This window comes from Rhinolophus sinicus, chromosome 5, assembly GCF_057876585.1.
Source record: "Rhinolophus sinicus isolate RSI-liver-muscle chromosome 5, RSI-T2T, whole genome shotgun sequence".
Lineage (NCBI taxonomy): Eukaryota > Metazoa > Chordata > Mammalia > Chiroptera > Rhinolophidae > Rhinolophus > Rhinolophus sinicus.
In genome coordinates, this window is record NC_142505.1 from 88,079,146 (window position 1) to 88,097,642 (window position 18,497).

General features: G+C 38.0%; 2 protein-coding genes across 3 annotated transcripts in view; both read left to right on the forward strand.

Moving 5' to 3' along the window:
* Nucleotides 1-4,883, forward strand: part of SPINK5 (serine peptidase inhibitor Kazal type 5) — an 83,220-nt gene extending 78,337 nt beyond the window's left edge. For both annotated transcript variants that reach the window (XM_019738993.3, XM_019738996.3), the window contains 2 exons: nt 129-219; nt 3,272-4,883. In XM_019738993.3, the coding sequence (XP_019594552.3) occupies nt 129-219; nt 3,272-3,280 (100 nt within the window). In that variant the 3' untranslated portion in view covers nt 3,281-4,883. The remainder of the gene's footprint in view (nt 1-128; nt 220-3,271) is intronic.
* Nucleotides 4,884-12,062: 7,179 nt separating this feature from the next.
* LOC109451110 (double-headed protease inhibitor, submandibular gland-like) lies at nt 12,063-16,964 on the forward strand. Its single transcript, XM_019739040.3, has 6 exons — nt 12,063-12,190; nt 12,779-12,786; nt 13,329-13,450; nt 14,966-15,008; nt 16,227-16,333; nt 16,790-16,964. Exons 1-6 carry the CDS (start codon nt 12,124-12,126, stop codon nt 16,833-16,835), a joined length of 393 nt encoding a protein of 130 aa, XP_019594599.1. The 5' UTR covers nt 12,063-12,123; the 3' UTR covers nt 16,836-16,964.
* Nucleotides 16,965-18,497: the final 1,533 nt, after the last annotated feature.

The window sequence follows — 18,497 nt, forward strand, 5'->3', positions numbered from 1 at the left end:
AAAAAAAAGAGTTGCATGCAGAGCCTACGCCCTAACCCTTATTGCCGTTCTGGTTTGACACCCAAATGTCACCCACACTGATCCTTGGGTTTTGTTCTATCTTTGAAACTGGTTCTGTTCTGTTTTAGAATGCGCCAAACTAATACACGCATACGCAGCGAAGGGAAGTGTGAGGAGAATAGCACCCAAGGAACAACAACACCCAGCATGCCAGCCTCTGTAAGTACACTGACGTCTATGATTATAGCATTAGGACCAGTTGGTTCTGCTGCTCTTCTCTGTACTGGGTAATGGACATTTCTCTGGCCAGGGAAGTGATACGAGGTCAGGTAACCCCAGAACTGCTCATATGTTCATTGTGAAAATAATTAAGTGGTTGCTAAAATATGTGGGAAGAATAACACAATAGTTACTATTGAAAGATATTTACTGTTTACTGAGATCCTTAATAGACTTTTTAGTAGCACTATCCCTTACAGCAGTTTCACAGAGTATGTCTTTTCTGTGATCTACAATAAGAAGATGAGACAGAGACCAAGAGAAGTCAGATTGCGACAGAACTGGATTTAAACGATTTCTGAGTAACCCCAATATCCTTGCATTTTCACATTGTGTTAAACTGTCTCCCAAAATGACTTTTTCATTTAAATTCTTACAAGGATATTTTGACACACATTCCTGAGTTTGACATTCTCCCTAGCAGCTGCGCTTGAGGAATCTCTTCTTGTAGCAAGATGATATGCAACATGGAGAAAAAAACTAGGAATTTTCAAATAAGAGAAAAATTTTTGCTACCAGATAAATAAGGGCTCAAATTCCAGGTTTTGATGTTCTTCATATATGAGACCTTTGACAAATCACATAAATTTCTAAACTAAAGAGCTCACTGATTATTGAAAATATTAAATGAATACTGACTTTTAAGCATTTAGCAGTGTCTAATAATTAATGGCATTTATTTTCGCTATCACTATTATTTGTTACGTCTAAGAGACCAAAGTATGAACTTAAAGAAACAGACCTCAGCATAGTGCTTATTCATTTTTAATATGTTTAATGAATTATATTTTAAAAATTTATATTTGATATTCACAAATATATATTTAATTCAAGCAAACAATATTTTAATAAATCATGCTTAATAAATAATTATTTACTATTATCCACAACTGTTTTTACTCCCTTCCACGGTCACAAATAGCTTTGGCAGTAATGAAATTGGAAACTACTCTGCCGGATTTAAGGCTCTTAAGCAACACTAGATGAGCCCATAATGTAAAGAGCTACTCAGTGAACCTTGATATGGGAAACTAGAAAACCGAGAGCTATAAGCTAGGTGTTTCTAGTTTTACACAAGCAGCTGGAAGGCAGATAGAGGAGGTGGAATACTGGGATGAAATCAGGAGACCGTCTATCTACTCTGGGTCTTTACACACCTATAAAGAGAGGGGTTACACTTTGGCTATAGTCCCCGTATTGTGTTTGCTCTCTTATTCCACATCAATTCTTAACGGTTTCGCCCTCATTTTATTGACAGAACATACTGTGCCCCCATCGCACAAACACTCCTGGTCACATATATGTGAGGAACAGGAGGTAAATATAATCTTTATAGAAGTCCTATAGACCACACCTTAGAGCACACCTTGCTGCAATCTCACGTAGACAACTTGACAAAAACTTCTTTACGAGGAAGTTGCCATAGGATAACACCGATAAGATGTATTTATTCAAATAATAAAAAATCTTGCCAGGGCTAAGCACAAAAGGTTTGTAAGGGAGTTCCTTCCTTTCATTTTTGGGTGTTTTCTTCCCAGTAGGGTTGCATAGCAGTCATTATTAATGGTAGGAATTATTCATGATGTAGCTGATGCAACAAGTCATTAGAACAAAAGGTGCCCAGGGCACGGTTTCAGTTCCCTCTGTGATTCAGTGCTATGATTTTTGATACACTGAGGTGGTACAGGTGGGTCATGGCTCAGCATTGCTCTGATAACTATTATGGAGGCATATCCTGAAGAACAGAACCTATTGCCTGAAACTTGCTCCTGGATAGAAGATTCTCTGAGAGAGTCTGGAATCCCAAGAATGGAATAAAAGGCTAGGCAATCACAGCATTCCTGGAAAAATAGATTAAGGAGCCTTAAACCCATACTTTTGCTTACTATCTAAAAAGTACTTTATATTAAATAGCTACTAAGATTAATGTAATCCTTTAGAGCTTTATGTGATTTTTCCTTTTGCCTCCTCATGATGGTCATGTGATTTGGGCAGGGATCATTATCTTTCTTATTTTACAGAAGATCAGCCTGAGAAAAATCTTGCAATTTATCAGAGTTGTTCAGTATTATATCGTGGGTCCAATATAGATTTTCTAACTTTATTTCTGATGTTCTGTCATTATCCTTTAGTTGTCTGGAGATTCTGAAAACCAGGGGCTTTAGAGAAGGCATTATCTCAAATAAAGTTTAGCCACCTTGGAAGGAAATTCCTATATTAAGAAAAATACAAATACTATTTTACGAGATGAATAAATGACGATTCTCAATTCAATAACGAAGATTTTCATGGGTTTAACAAGACCATAGCTTGTCACTCTCAAACCAAAGGAAATCTCCTAATTTTAATTTCGATGTGAAAGCTGAAAGTTTGAGTGTGAAATGATAGTGCTACTAGAGTCCCAGGCAGTACTAGCTGAAGATGGATGGTTATGTGGGAGTGAACTTCCTGAGGCCCTTACCCCTTTTAAAAAAAAACAAACCAAAAACTTTATGTGTTGATTTAATATTTGAAATGTTCTTTTAAAGAGTTAATGACTATTAGATGAGTCAGGCAAGGAAAATAGCTGAATATATTCTCATGACCTAAAACAAACTATAAGAGTTAAAACATTAATGTTAGAGAAATTAGATATAAGTCCTGACCAAATGTGACACTTTGGCAAGTCACTAACCTTCTCTGAAGCTCAGTTTCCTCCTCTGTGAAATGATGTTAGTAACGCTTATCTCTCTGCATTACTGTGAGGGTCACATGTAATCAAGAGCAGAGTTCATTTTTGTATCTTTCTCAACAGGTGGTACATACTAGGTGTTCCATAAATGCCCATTGGCTCAACTGAATAAAATGTGAAAGTGATTTTAAATTGCGAGTTCTTGGCAGAATGTAGAAATCTATGGATTTCTTTCACCATGGCACAGCTATAAATGCATACCCCATATTTCTACAATGTCTCTGAATTTCTGCTATCTAACCACCCCATCTTCTCTTCTAGGATGAATGATGCGAGGATTGGTGACAGCCATGAGGGAAAGTGTATGCCCCAATTCTGAATTGCCTCCCTTCACCAACTGTATATACAAAGAATTCTTCAGAGCTCGTCTTATTAACTATAGAAAACAATAGAGAGCTGTTGAGGGGAATGGACTCACTGACTTTCAGTCTTCTCCATCTCTTTCCTCCTCAATTCTGTGATTGGAGGGCACAGAGACATCTCCACCCAGTCTCTGCTCTAAAAACCTCCTGATCACAATGCTGTCTGTCCAACTACTTGTTCAATAAAAGTACACCCAGCAGAATACCCTTTCTGGGATTTCTTTGCCACTGCCTGGCTAGTAGGAAATTGTTTTTTACATAAAGCCAACCAGCTATGACTCAGCCTTTATGTGACTCAAACTTTATGTGTTGATTTAATATTTGAAATGTTCTTTTAAAGAGTTAATGACAGATAGTCACCTTCACTATCTGTCACCTCCCCAGCTCCCCTTTTTAGCGCCTCTATTTCCAGGAGTAGTATAACTGTCTCTCAGTCACATAGGCCCCATCCGGTGACACAAACCAGTAATTTCCTATATCCAATCATGTTGCCTCTTAGCAATGTCTTATGTCAGGGCCTTAGTTCCATAGTTTGGGAGAAGGCTAAGGAAATGAGAGTTACCTATGTGTGTAATTCTCTAGGACAGCACTGTCGATAGAAACATCATACAAGTCACATATGGAATTTTAAATTTTGTAGTAGCTATAACAGAAATGGGTAAAATTAATTTTAATATATTTTATTTACCCCAATATATCAAAACTATTATTTCAAAGTATAATCAATATGAACTTTTTTTTTTTTTTTTTACTAAATCTTTGCTATTGGTATGTATTTTATACTTACAGCACATTTCATTTTGGGCTGGCCACATTTGAAGTACTCCATAACTACACGTGGCTAGAGGCTACTAAAATTAGTGAGCTAAAGTACATGAAACATCTATCAGGGGACACATGCTTTGGATAGGGGTGGGATGAAACAACCGGTAACTGTCCTGCTCAGAGTCTTGCTACTGGTGTCTTGTGACAGTACTGAGATACGTTGTTCACTTTCCGATTCTGGGCTGGTGCTGAACACCATCTAGAGGGTGAAAGCCTGTGGAGAATCCATCCCTGTTCAAGTTATGCTCAGCTTCAGAAGAACTGTGCCCAGAATGGCAGGCCTACTTGGATTTGGGAAGTTCATTTTGTATTTTTTCCTCTGCTTTTTAAATTTTAGATAAATTGTCACTAGGCCAATCTTGTAATCCTTTTCCTTTGTAACGAAGTGAAAATAAATCAATTCCTATGCTTTTCCCCCTTGTATTGTTATTAAGTAAAAAAGAAAGAAAGAAGGCTTGAAATTTTTCAAGCATGAAAATTTCAGAAAAAAAAAAAGTGAGACAAAAATGACGCTATTTTCTTTGGCAATTCCAGGATGTATGGGATGGTTTAGAGATTCTATAACATGTGAGACTATATCTCCTTCCTGGTTAGTTATAGGCTATCCTATACATGTCATGACCAAGACATTATTTTTTGAGAAGTAGTTGCTTTGTTATATCATTTTGAACATGTTATGGAGATATACACAACAAACCCTTTACATTTCTTTTATTATTATCATTATTTTGATTATGATTATGAATATTAGGTAATATACACAAAGACTTTGTTATCCCATGCTTAGAACTTAACCAGTCCTTGGTAATCATTCTGAGCACCAGAGAAAGAGCATGGCTTAGGAACAGGGTAGGGTGGACAATCGGGTTGTCTAGAAAGGGATGAGACATGGACAAAGGCCCAAGGACCCAGTAAAGGTCCAAGGTGGAGTGGAGGCCAAGAATGAGATGAGGACAAAGGAAAATAGAGACTGGACTGAGGATCAATGACTGGGGATACAAGTGTGAATGTGTTGAACACATTATTTAGGATTTTTAAAAAACTGAAAGTTTATTTTTTTGAGACACAGATTAGAGGTGAATACAAAAAGGTCACAACAAAATAGTTGCGTTAAATATCAAGTAAGTTTCTGAGTTGTCTCCTGATGGATAAGTTATATCCTGATGGATGGGAGGCAATTAAAAATCAGGCCCATCTCACTGAGGTTTCAGAAACCAGCGCTATAATTCTAAACCCAAAAGTGACGAGTGATCCTCAGAGGACTAAAGACAGCAAAGGTATTTCTGTCATCTCTTCCTGGTCACTACCACAGGTTACATATTTCTCTATAACTAGTATTTCGTATTTCCATTTTCAGAATGTAGGTTTTAATAGATTTATCACTATCAAATTCCTTATTTTCTCATGCAAGGAACTCACCTGAAGTCTTCCTCTCTCCTTCAAGTCTTCAGAAAGCCCATGTCTAGACTATGGGTGAACAAACTTTTCTGTAAAGAGTCAGATAGAAAAGAGTTCAGGCTTTGAGGGACATTTAGTGTCTGGCACAATGACTCAATGCTGCTGTTGTGTAAATAAATGAATTTACATTATGTAAATAAATATACATGTGTGTGTTCCAATGAAACTATATTTACAAACATAGGTGGTAGGCCCAATTTGACCTGTGGGCTATAAACCAGCAAGGGGTAAGAATCTGTCTCTTTTCCTTCTTCTTTGTATGTTAACTGTCTTCTCTTTGCTCCCTTCTATACTTTTAAATACCAACCACACTTCTCATTCTATGATAATGATAATAGAAAATAATAAATGTTAACATTTCAAAACACTTAATACATGCTTGAAACTGAGAAAAGCACATGGCAAGACCCAATGTAATGTTCTTTGTGACCTTCTTAGTTGACTTTGACCAAGGCCAGTGTCATATATTAAACAGTTAGGTTATAGTAAATGAAGAGAATGTGCCCTTCAATAACACTCTCTGTGGCCTTTACCAATGGCATTTGTTTCTCTCATTTAAAAAAGCATAACGACATATTTTTTCCCTGACACCATCTTGGCACACAGATAGATCCCTTTTCCTTCACAGCATAGAAATTAAAGTTCTATCTAAATAATATGTGACTGTAAGTCATCCTTCAAGCATGAAGGAGAACAGAGAGAAAGCTTTGTCAATTGAAGATCAGTCCCAGGAAAATAAATCAAATATTTGTCATTCTTGATGGAATTTTCATTTGACCGTAGAGCTCCTTCTGGGTTATTTTGATGTGCTGCCTTCCTCCCAGCGCTTGTAAATATTATTCAAGCCTGTAGACATCTTACATTGCATTTTTACCTTATTTTCTTCTTCTTTTATGGATGTGAGACCCTTTTTGTCTTCAGTGGACTTCTTCAGTAACCTAACCGACTTGCGTGTCTTCATCCTTGTGTATTTGTTTAATATCCAAATGACCTCTTCCAAGCAGATTTGTTTAATTCCCCTGTTTGAACTCCAGCCACCCTGCACTAGAACAAAGCAAAAAGAGACAAACCTGAAAACTCGGCATTGTCTTCCCTACGCTCTTGGGTCCTCCACAGAGTTAATCACCAACTTTGATAAGCTCTTTGCTTCAAGCCATCATCATCCAGACTGACCACAACAGCCTCATAAGTGATCTTCCTGCGTCAGCCTTCTCCCTTCCATTGCATTCTCCACTGTAGGCAGAATAATGGTCTGAAACCCAAATTGGATGGTATTATGCTTAAAATTTTTCAGTAGCGTTGCCAGCTCCCAAGACGAACTCCAGACATGCAAGGGCTTCTGTTCACCTCTCCATCTTCAACTCTTGCATTGCATTTCCCTTATGCCCTTGACTAATTTTCTTGAATCTGATCTTACATGTCCCCTCTTCCTAACATATCCACCACTGGTCCTTCTCCCATTTTTCCCTTCTGTTTCACAAGGTCCGTCCCTCTAAACTCTAGACTAATTTGTTCTCACCTCATTAAAGGTGCAGACTATTTTTGGAAGACTTCCATGACCTCTTTTTTCTCAGAGTGTGAATTAATTATTTCTTTGTTATGGTCCCATAACGTCCTGTCCTTGCACCTATATTACCAGCTGTCATTGTTCTGTTGCTTATTTACAAGTCCATCTCTCTCACTAGACTATGTCTTCTTTAAGCAAAGAGACAGTTTAATATTCTTGTCTATATCCCCAGTTCCTAGTACAATTTCTGGTATGGAGCAATTGCTTATTAAAAGTTGTTGAGTAAACCTAGACCCTTAAGATAAAACTTTTAAAGGAAATTTAGGACAGACATTCTCAGTTCTGGCCTATGACATGAAGCCTACAAGGATAGGGGAGCACCATTATTCTGCAAAGAATTTAGAGATATTGCAAATTAAAAATTGCTGGCCCTGATGGTTGGAAACAACGTAGTTACATGAACATAAGAACTTATAAAATGTAACTCCCCACCCTCAGAAAAGCTAGATTCATGAGGTGTTTCTCAGAATCATTAGCAAAAGCTATAGCTAAGGAGGAATGCAAAGAGCAGCATGAAACCAGAAAAATATGCTGTGAAGTGTATTGTTGTAATTAACATTGTATTAACTTTCAACTAATTAACTGCTTTTTATCAGCTAAATGTATGATACATAGTGATAAAGACAATCTCAGGAAAAAGGTTATTTTATTTTAGGTTGATATAATCCTAGGCTGACAGAGCTAGAAGAAAATTAGAGATGATTTAGCTAGTGCATTTAATGTATGGGAATCCTGAAGCCAACAGAGGGAAAGTAATTTTCTGAGCTCACCCAAATAGGTGTAAATCAGAAATCCAAATTCAAGTGTGTGGCTTTTACGCTCATATTCCTTACACCAGTCTCTCTGGCCTCATGACTACGAGTTCCATTCTCTTCATGTAAATGAAATTATCTCTCTGATTATGTTTTCGGAGAAAAGGAATGGATTTTGTATTCAGTGATCCTGTAAAAGTGTTCATTATCTACAGAAATGGTCACTTCTGCTCATTTGTGGAGTACTGCAATTCCAAATCTATGGAACATGGGTCAGGAGAAAGTACAGAGTTTTTAGCATATAGTAATGGCATTGGCAGTGAAAAGTGGATGCCAAAGGCTTGGCTTCCATAAAAGAAGTACGGAGAACAAGTGATAAAATGAAAAGTTGCCAGTTTATTATATTTACATCTCTGGATCCACACTGCTTGTAAAACTTTAAGTGAGAAAGTTGCCAGAACTGTTGCCAAGTTCTCGAAACATGAACTGTGTCCACAAAGGATATTTGCTTCGGTCCTGGCCTCTGGTTACAGGACAGACGTGAATCAAACAGGAAATGCCACATCTTTTCCCACCCAGAGGCTGTTCTTGTACCCTCAAAAGAGGTTGGATGAGCTCGAGTTTTACATGGCCACTGAAGGATTCCTGGTGAAGCTGCTAATCCCCGATCAACACTTACCTGGAAGCACACGATAAGATTCTAAAGAAGAATGGAATTTTGATACAGTTGTTTTAGTATCAATATGTCAAACAAGAAATAATAATACAGCATCAACAATGAAAGCAGTAGTTAAAAGTTATTAACTAGTTTCCTTGTAGCTTTCCTTCCCTCTCATCATAAAGCTGGCAGGTAAAGGTGTGTACTTTTGCCTTAGAGGATGTTTGAGTTAAACTGGACAAATGCATAAATAATAGGCAAGAAATGACACCTAGTGGTTTGAAGACTTTAGAAAGGAAACAAAACAAAAGGAATAAAACTTTCAGGAAAAATGAAAGGAACCGAGTTCTAACACTGACCAAGACTGAAAAGGCAGAAACTGCTGAGTGTGTGATTACGAAAAGTGTCTGCCAAACCCTAAGTTCAGGGGTTCTCAGTCTCAGTCAAAATTCACCATGTCCTACGTGTGGCACAGAATCAGGGAGCAACCTCACTGAAGGGACCCATTTATGGCTGCCTTGGGCCATTAGGATGCCAGGCAACAACCGAGATTGTCCAGACCAGAGGGCCTGCTCTCATTTTCTCAGCACTGCTGAAGCATCTTACATCCTCATAAACTGCAATAATGAATGGGGCCAAATCTCCCCAAATCCAGGGAGAACGGAGGGGCTCAGAATCAGATGTCATTTTATTTAGAGAAAAAGAAGGAATAGACCATTTTGTACATCCACATTTCTTGATCAAAACGCACCCCTAGTATGGGGTACATAGGGACGGCTGGGGACCCATGTGCAGTGCAAGTCCTCATCGAGGGGTGGCTACCATATAGTCACAGACACTCAGTTTGTTGTGAAACAAGAACCTTGAGCAATTCATAATAGAAATGGGTGTGGATTCTTTGAAGTGACTTTTCATTTGGGCAATATATTGAGATGATGCTGAGCTCAACATCATTCTATGCATTGTTTTTAAAACCTTAGTTACTGAGTAGGTGGCAAAAGAAAGAAAAATTCAGTCTTGTTAGAATGTATTGATGGGATTAGTTTCTCTGTCATTCCCATGAGAATTTCCAGAAAGGGAGGAACATGAGAGGTGGATTTCTGCACCGTTATTCTTGAACTGTGCGTGAAAAAAGGGGAAAAAATTTCCCCAAACTTATATTCTTCCTGGAGAAGAAAGCATACCCACAAATTAAAACCCAGTTGGTAAGACATTAGATGACAGTGTGAAAATCAGAGAGGAAATGAAGACTCCTTAACTTTCCTGGATTGGGTTATTACTGACAACTATTATTATTAATAGTGACACTGGAGAGAAGCCATTAAAAATGAGATTTAGCTTCAAGGTTTTGGGAGAACATGTTGACCTCGAAGGTGCTCTGGGATATCCAGAAGGTGATGTCCAGTAAGTAGTGAAGAGCTGAGTCTAGGACCCAGGTGGCAGATCCTCACCTTCTTTGGAAAAGGAAGTAGGGCAGAAATCCCATGTTGACAAAGGGCCGTGTGGTGGTGTGAGAAAATATGGCAAAGCAGAAAGAATCAGGGGGTCTGATTCACTGACTGGCCTCACTTTTTTTTTTTTTTTTGGTTGAGGGGCGGGTCTAGATCGGAAGTTCTCAAGTGGATTTACATGGAACCTTGAGGTGTGTGGTGGAAATGTGGAAATGTAGGTACTCTTGAGCCCTGTCTTGCTTCCATTTAAGTTAACGTCTTTTTAAAAATCTGCTTCTTTTATTGTGTGCCTTATAGAATTACATTTGAGAGGGGGAAAGTTCCATTTCTTAATTAAACAACAGCAAAAAGTTTGAAAACTATAGACCCGGATGCTTGTTCAGGGACCCATCAGCTCTAACATTCCCTGAGCCATCGTTCTTATTTCTGTCTTCTTAGAACATGGGAGTCTAATGAGATGCTTCACTGTAACTTAGGAAGAAGATCATTTATCCCATTCACCAAAGCTTCTGGAGAGCATTTCATTGAAGTATACATATTAATATTTCGAATAGTGATGAAGCATTGAAATACAGGTGAGGTATAAGTATTCTAATTATACAATGGCATAAACTAAAACTGTAGAATGCTAACTGAGGAAAAGAGGTGATACTAGAAAATGGAAAATATGAATGAGAGAGGTGTTCCTTAAAGAACTAGAAACAAATGCAGTTACTGTGAAGTCGTACGATCTGAAATTGGAAGACGTAGTTTTGGTCAAGATTCTATCACTCAATAGCTGTTTGCTTTGAAGAATTTGCTTAACTTCTCCAATCTTTGAGTTTGTCCTGCAGTGGATTGTGTTAAACAGAATATCATGGTTATAATCGTATGAGTCATGAGACAGTAAGCTAAAATCAGAATTTTCATTAGAAATACAGTGGTGCCTCAGTTTTGTAACATAATCCATGAATTCTGAAACGTTCAAAAGCAGCCGACAGCGAGGCCTCAGGATCTTGCACTCAGCGGAAGCCGTGTGACATGTTTGACTTCTGAGTCATGTTCGAAAACCGAAGCATTTACTTCAGGGTTTACAGCGTTCATAAACGAAAATGTACATCAATGGAGACTTTCGAAAACCGAGGTACCACTGTATCCATTTTAGTTATTAAAGTAGTGTATCTTACTGAGGGAAAAGATATTTTGGGAGAGAAGTACAGGCCTAGGATTTTGAAAAACTGGCTCTCCTGATAATGAACTCTGGACTAAATAGAATACATTTAATCTTTCTGAGTTTGTTGTCCTATCTGCTAAATAGCAATAATAATGCTCTAAATAATTCACCAGTTTATTTTAATCATTTAACAAACCTTCAGAGAACATTGTATCTTCATACTCTAGCAAAGCAAGGTGTTACAGTGCGAACTATTAATGTCGTCTACTACTGTAGATTTTAAAGAAATGTCCTCAGGCTTCTATTGTCTATTTCAACTTTCCTGCATTTAATTTAACCTTTTAAAAAATTTTTTTATTTAAGTATAGTTGGTGTACAATATTATATTAGTTATGTTAGTTTCAGGTGTACAAGATTGTGATTCGACATTTTTATACGTTACAATGTGATCACCCCACTAATCCCAGTAGTTATCTGTCACTGTGCAAACTTACCCTTTATATGTGTCATTTTAATTCTTATTTCTTCTTCCTACACCTGTGATTTATTTGTCCTCAAATATAGCCCTGCCATTGTATTTGTTAAGAAATCAAAGAATATTACGCAAAATATCTTACGGTCGATGAGTTTCAGGGCGTACACCTTCTAACTGTCTATAAATCAAGATAATAAGGAAGCTTTCCTTGACAAAGAAAAAAAAAAGGCCCTGGCTTGGGTTAACAGCCAATCATCATTGAAAAAGTCAAGTTGTAATGAGGGTGGGACCCTGCCTTCCATGTATATATATATCCACTGTATGTGTGTGTGTGTCAGACTGTTTCTTCTCTCCTTCTCTGGACTTCTGGCCTCAGAGCAGCCCATCTCTACTACCCTCACTCACCAGCACAATGAAGAGCATCACTGCTTTTGCCATTCTTGCTCTGGCAGCTACTACATGGGCTGTCTCACCTCCTGGTAAGTTAGGATTCATTTGAAATGCTCACACCTTTATGTTAACTGCAATATATTCAGCCTTCAGTAATTATAGAATGTTAAAGTCCGGAGATAATTTAGAAGGGATCTATTTGGATTGGTCCAATTAACAAAGTGGGGGTGGTTCAGACCTTCAGGAAGAGAGACAGAGAAGAATAAAAGGATTGTCGGCTCTCCACTCAGTTCCTGATCAGGATCCAGGATTCCTCAGGTTTCTGACTTGCCCTTTCACAAACCACTTATGCAACTTTGAGACCATAACGCAACCCTACACTGGGCGTGGCCACAGGCACTCGTGGATACCTGTGACAGCCCTTCCCCCAATGACCAGGGATTTCCCCCATGTTTTCTTACCAGGATCACATACATGTCTGTTTTCACTCAGAGTTGGCCCTGAGTTAAGACGTGACCTCTCTTACATCTGGCCCGGGCAAGGGATGTCAGGAAATGGTTTTAATTATTGTGAACAATGAATTCAGCTTTGCATTTCTAACTGTGGGATTTCCTTTTTCTCCAATTCCTTCTCTCTAACTGCGTCTCATCCCACTGTCTTCGGTGATCAACAAATAGGGACAAGGGTGAGTGCAACCTTCTCTGTGGTTTTTGTAAAAAGGAAATCAAAGCTAATGTGTAAATGGAGCTGGGGCGATACACAGCTAAACTGGCTCCCGGTAGACTGAAATAATACCTCAGGAGATAAAACTCTTCTCACTCTGATTCTTCTGGTGGCGTTTCTTTTTTTAAAGGTTACAAAAGAAATTTCCTTGTAAAAGGAGAACAGCAGATAAATTGAACTTTTACCTTTGGGTAGCATTTAAACTTTTCTGAATTTTTTTTTTATATTCATTATTCCTTTGGACTCTCACTATAACCCTAAAAGGGGAGATTAATATTCCCTTCTTAAACAGCTAATTCACATTTTGCTTAAGGAATGTGTTAGGTCTGATTAATTTTTGTAGCACAGCAACTTGTCCATTGAAGATCTTCTGGACATGTTTGCTGAAAAGTTGAAGAGGCTAGTACTCTTTCCACTCGTTTTTCTCCTTACCATTTTGATATGAGAATGACTACAGAATTCAAGCAAGAGAATGTAGAGCATTATTTTTTCTTCCAATTACAGGTAGACTGCTCCAAATACATGAAAGAAGGAAACAGGATCGCATGCTCAAGGGAGTTGAAACCAATATGTGGAGCAGATCGGAGAACTTACAGTAATGAATGCATGTATTGCTTCCTAAACCAGTAAGTGTGGTACTCAATTTGAAGAGCCCCCCCCACCTATTTTTTTTAAGATCACAAGGTCCACATTGGCCAAAATCTCCTTGGTTTTTAAAAACATGGTTTGACAAATCCTCTTTTGTCATGCTCCTCCAATACTCTTTGGACATTGCTTTGTTAAAATAAATAAAATAAAATAAATAAATAAATAAATAAATAAATGTACCTATATCTCTAAGGATATATATATTTCTTTGCTATCCAACCAAATTCTCATTCCTATAACACTATCCCTTGGCCATTAGCTGCTATATAGAGAGATTTTTATTCTCACATGGCATTTAAGGAAATTGGGTCTCAGGCAGGAAATATATCTTGGTCAAATTTCCATGAATCTCCTATGTTAACATTATTCTTATTGCATACCAGGAACTCAGAAGACAGCTCTCTCTATTTAGGCTGTTAGCCATGGACATTATTATAAGACTTTGTTCTATCCTTTGTACCCCAGAAGAAATTCATGTTGCTTCTCATGATTGTCTGGAAAAGTCTGGGGAAGAGAGTGAAAGTACAAATGGGTAGTTGGAGCCAGCTGGAATCCCTGCTGTCACCAGCGCTCCAAATTAAATATAATTCCTTACTAGAAGCAACATCTCACCTTCCAGGAAAATGAAAGAATGGTTATTACCAGGCATTCCAGCCATATGAATTCACTACTTTATGATTAGTGGTTAAAATCATGGACTTTGGTGTCAGACGTCTGGATTAGAATCCAAACTGCGCTTAGGAGATCTGTGACATTAGGCAAATACCCAATCAATCCACTACACGCTTCAGTGTTCTCACTTGTAAGATAGAAATTATACCAGCGTTTAGAATTCACTGTGATGAAACATGTCAAAGTTTACCTAAGCAACAGACACAGAGTGAATACACATAGAAATGAGCTCTTCTTTCTTCTCATTTTCCACCTCCTTTTCTCTTATTTTCTAGCTCCTCTGAAATTTACAGTCAAGTGTAATAGCAAGTGTTATCCATAATGAAGTCTCTGGGATATGCAAACACATGCGCTACTAAAACCATAGGAGCTGAAAGACTGATAAGATCTTATCTATTACATTATCTCATATCCTCTTTTTAGAAGGCAGGAATCTAATACACAGAAAGGAAAAGTGACTATCACAAAATTAACCACACTAGTAAGTGCCAGAAATGGATGTGAGCATATTTTATTTTTCTTAACTGAAAAAATATTTTCACACTATATTATGCCTTTAATTTTCACCTTAATATTCGTGGACTATTTTTAAAATGCCCAGTCTTCTAGTGTTGATCTTGAGAATTTTTGTTTGCAAAATGATTATCCATCAAAGATGTTAATGGTCAATATTAGCCAGTTAGAATTGACTATATTAACCAAAAATCCTCATTCTCAGTCCAGGTTAGACAGCACAGAATGACATGGGACTGTGTTTTACTCTGTAGATTATGAAATATCGAGTAAATGCATTACCCAGTCAATAAAATTTTCTCTTCCAGGAATAAAAAAATTGTCCTCAGAAAACTTCATGATGACAAGTGTGTAAGTATATGCAGAAATTTTATTTATTCTTAATATAAAATATTACTATAATTCCTCACTATCATAGAGAAAACCTATGTTAAAATTGTGTATTCTAGAAATTATCTATGACTATATAGAGTCGTAGGTAAGACACCTGGCCAGCCTAAACAGATGACCTGAAGTATAGTTAATTGATTTATCCAGAGGAAGACTCCACAAACTTTACTCATAGCCCTTAATTGGGGCAGATTGTTATACGTTTGGTTATTTTCTAACACTGCAACTAATCAGCAGGTTAAGAAAAGGCTTTCAAGGGTAATTAGAGACTCAAGGATACTCTCATAACAATAAAGGAAGTTATTTTTTTAAAGCACAAAAAAAAAATTCACGAACAAGTATAGAGACAATTCAGGGGTAAGGAGCTGTGTGAGTGGAATGTCAATAATAAAATAGAGTTTGAAGTGTGATACAAGAGAATTGTAAACATGGGGTTTTGGTAGTAATGACAGTTCATTTTAAGGAGGGGCACACAACGCAATTTGGTGGGTGAGCGAGAAATGTCATCCTGAAACTATTATAAAAGTAGACAAACTGACTTTTAAGGAGGAATAGGAGTTGGTCTGATGGATAAAGAGGGTAAAGCCAAGCAATGGAGGAAAGACATCATGAGCAAACGTACAGGGATTTTCAGCAGCAGGAAACCCTCAGGGAATCCAGTCCTTAGCCTAAGAGGCAGAGCAGATCAGACTGAAGAGATAAGCACAGGTCATGAGGGGACTTTCTGTTGGTGGAGAACAAGATCTAATTTGGTTTGTAAGAGATCACTTTGGCATCAGTGTGGAGGGTAATTGAAATCTCAGATGAAGCATGGAGGCTGGGCAATACATTGGCAGATAATTGCAAATGTGTAGGCAAGACATACCAAGAGCCTGAATGACAGTATGATGAGGAGAGGACGAATTTGGAAATTAAGTACAAGATTGAATCCACCGGATGTATTTGTCGCTGAGATGTAGAGAATGAGAGAGAAGGGTGGTCTAGACTTGAGCTGAGCTGTCCCTTGCTGAGACGATATTCCCAGCACTGTTGGGTCACATTATATAAACTGCGGAGGCTATGTCTTTTGGATGTGGGATTTTGGACTAAATGATCCCTCAAGGTCTTTTAAAAGTTCATTTTCTATGATTTAATGATTTGAAATTGTTTTTTCTTTTTTTCCTTTTTGGACATGGGCAGGTTGAATGCACCCACTATTCAGATGCATGTACTATGGAATATAAGCCTCACTGTGGATCTGATGGAGTAGTATATGGCAACAGATGCTTGTTTTGCAACAGTGTTGTGTAAGTGCTGGATTCAGTATGTTATTTGCAGAGATAACCTTTCTCGCAGAGCCAAAAATCATCTTAGCTTCCTAATAAGTTAGATGCTGCTATGGAACATAAGAGTGAGATGGTTCACTGATCATCATAATATTTTTACAAAAAGTAAGAAGAGAGAAAGAGAGAAAAAGAGAAAGAAAGTAGGTAGTAAGAAGAAACTGAAGCTAGGAAAAGTAAAAATTTATAATATTATTAAATGGCAGATAAAAGAGAAATTTACAGATTTTTTTTTCCTTTGGCTCCTAACACTGGCTTTTACTAGCATACTGAATTATTTTATTCACCATGCTGAAACTCAGTGGTTAACTGCTCACTGTTCATAGTGTGTATTCATTTGCCTGGTTCAATCTAAGGATATCAAACTTTTAATTTAAGGTCTCCAAAGTCTTCCATTTAAAAATATGATTTCTCTTATAGGAATAGCCGTGGTGCAATATTTTTGGCAAAGTATGGAACATGCTGAGTCTCTCTGATGCTGAAGGGCCCCAAGATCCCTTTGGCAGATTCCACATAGAGAACCAGTTTCCTCTAGGATGGATATGTGGGCAAATATATGGATTTGAATCTTCAATAAAAGAATTTCAGCAGAAAACTGTCAGGCTTTTTTCTGTGGATGTGATTCTTCTTTTGAGGAGAATAACTATGGTCACTCTCCTGAACTATAAGTCACATGGAAATATTTCGTCTATTTTTACTCACATTGGGAGTGGAGAGAAAATCTACTCATAGCATCCCATTTCACTTATTTATTTATTCATTTATTTATTTTTCTTTTTTCCACCTTCTTCCACCTCCCCCGCCCCCACTCTGGCTTAAGCCATTGTTTCTCAGTCTAGTTGTGTAGGACACAGCTCCCTGGCCCATGCTGGTATTATGAGCCTTGTGCTCTCCCGGGCTGAGGCAGTCGGTCACCGGTCATCTGTCAGCCGCTCACAGCAGCTCACAGCAGTACACAGTAGCCCAGGGCAGCCCACGACAGCTCACGCTGGCTGCCGGCAGCTTACGCTGGCACACAGTAGCCCGCAGCAGCACTCAGCAGCCCACGTCAACCTCTGGCTGCTCACAGCAGCCCAGCTCCAGGGGCAGCCCAGCTCCAGGGAGAGCCGTTGCTCACAATCTTAGCTGTAGAGGGCGCAGCTCATTGGCCCATGTGGGAATCAAACCAGCAACCTCGGCGCTAGGAGCCTGGCGCTCCAACCACCTGAGCCACTGGGCTGGCACCCATTTTAAAAAGACTCAAATTTTTTAAGTAAATGTGTCCAAGGGTGGATCTGACCACTAGTCTTACATTACCTTTTGATACACTAACGAAGAGTAGAAAATTCAGATTTGGAGAAAGATAGAGTGAGAAGCCACAATACAAGCTAATCAGAACAGACCAGGAATAACTTATACTTTAGGTTATTACCATTTAAACAGACCTGAGTTGATCATGCTGGGGAAGAGATAAAAACAATATGATCTGATTAAATGTTGAAGTCATTAAAAAAGCCTGAGGAAAATTCAAGGTAGCTGGGGCAGATGAGGATATAGATATAAATTTCTTCTGAGGCCTCTCTCTTTGACTTGGAGGTGGCCATCCTCCTGTGGCTTCACGTGGTTTTTCCTCTGTGCCTGTCTGTTTCTTAATCTCCTGTTCTTATAAGGACACCAGTCACATAAGATTAGGGCCCAACCAATGACCACATTTTACCTTACTAACCTGTTTAAAGACCCTGTCTCCAAAAAAAGTCACATTCTGAGGTACTGGAGGGTAGGGTCTCAACATACGAATTTTAAGCGGGCACATAATTCAGTCTATAATAGCAACCAAAACAAAATTGCCAAGTAAAGTGAAATCTCAAGCTGATATTACACTAAAAATGCTAAAACATAACACGTAATTATATTTTTTATTTAATCAAGTCTTGATATTCATGTTTGATTTCATAATATGCATATACCATGTTTCCCCGAAAATAAGACCTAGCAGGACAATCAGCTCTAATGTGTCTTTTGAAGTAAAAATTAATATAAGACCAGTCTTATTTTACTATAATATAAGACTGGGTATTTAATATAATATGATATGATATGATATGATATGGTATATAATATAATACTGGGTCTTACATTAATTTTTACT

Excerpts from the sequence above, each read along its gene's own strand:
- LOC109451110 (XM_019739040.3), top strand. The coding sequence starts at position 12,124 with ATGAAGAGCATCACTGCTTTTGCCATTCTTGCTCTGGCAGCTACTACA. Across the intron at positions 15,009-16,226 it reads AACTTCATGATGACAAGTGT|GTTGAATGCACCCACTATTC; the intron begins GTAAGTATATGC and ends GGACATGGGCAG. Across the intron at positions 16,334-16,789 it reads TTGTTTTGCAACAGTGTTGT|GAATAGCCGTGGTGCAATAT; the intron begins GTAAGTGCTGGA and ends TTTCTCTTATAG.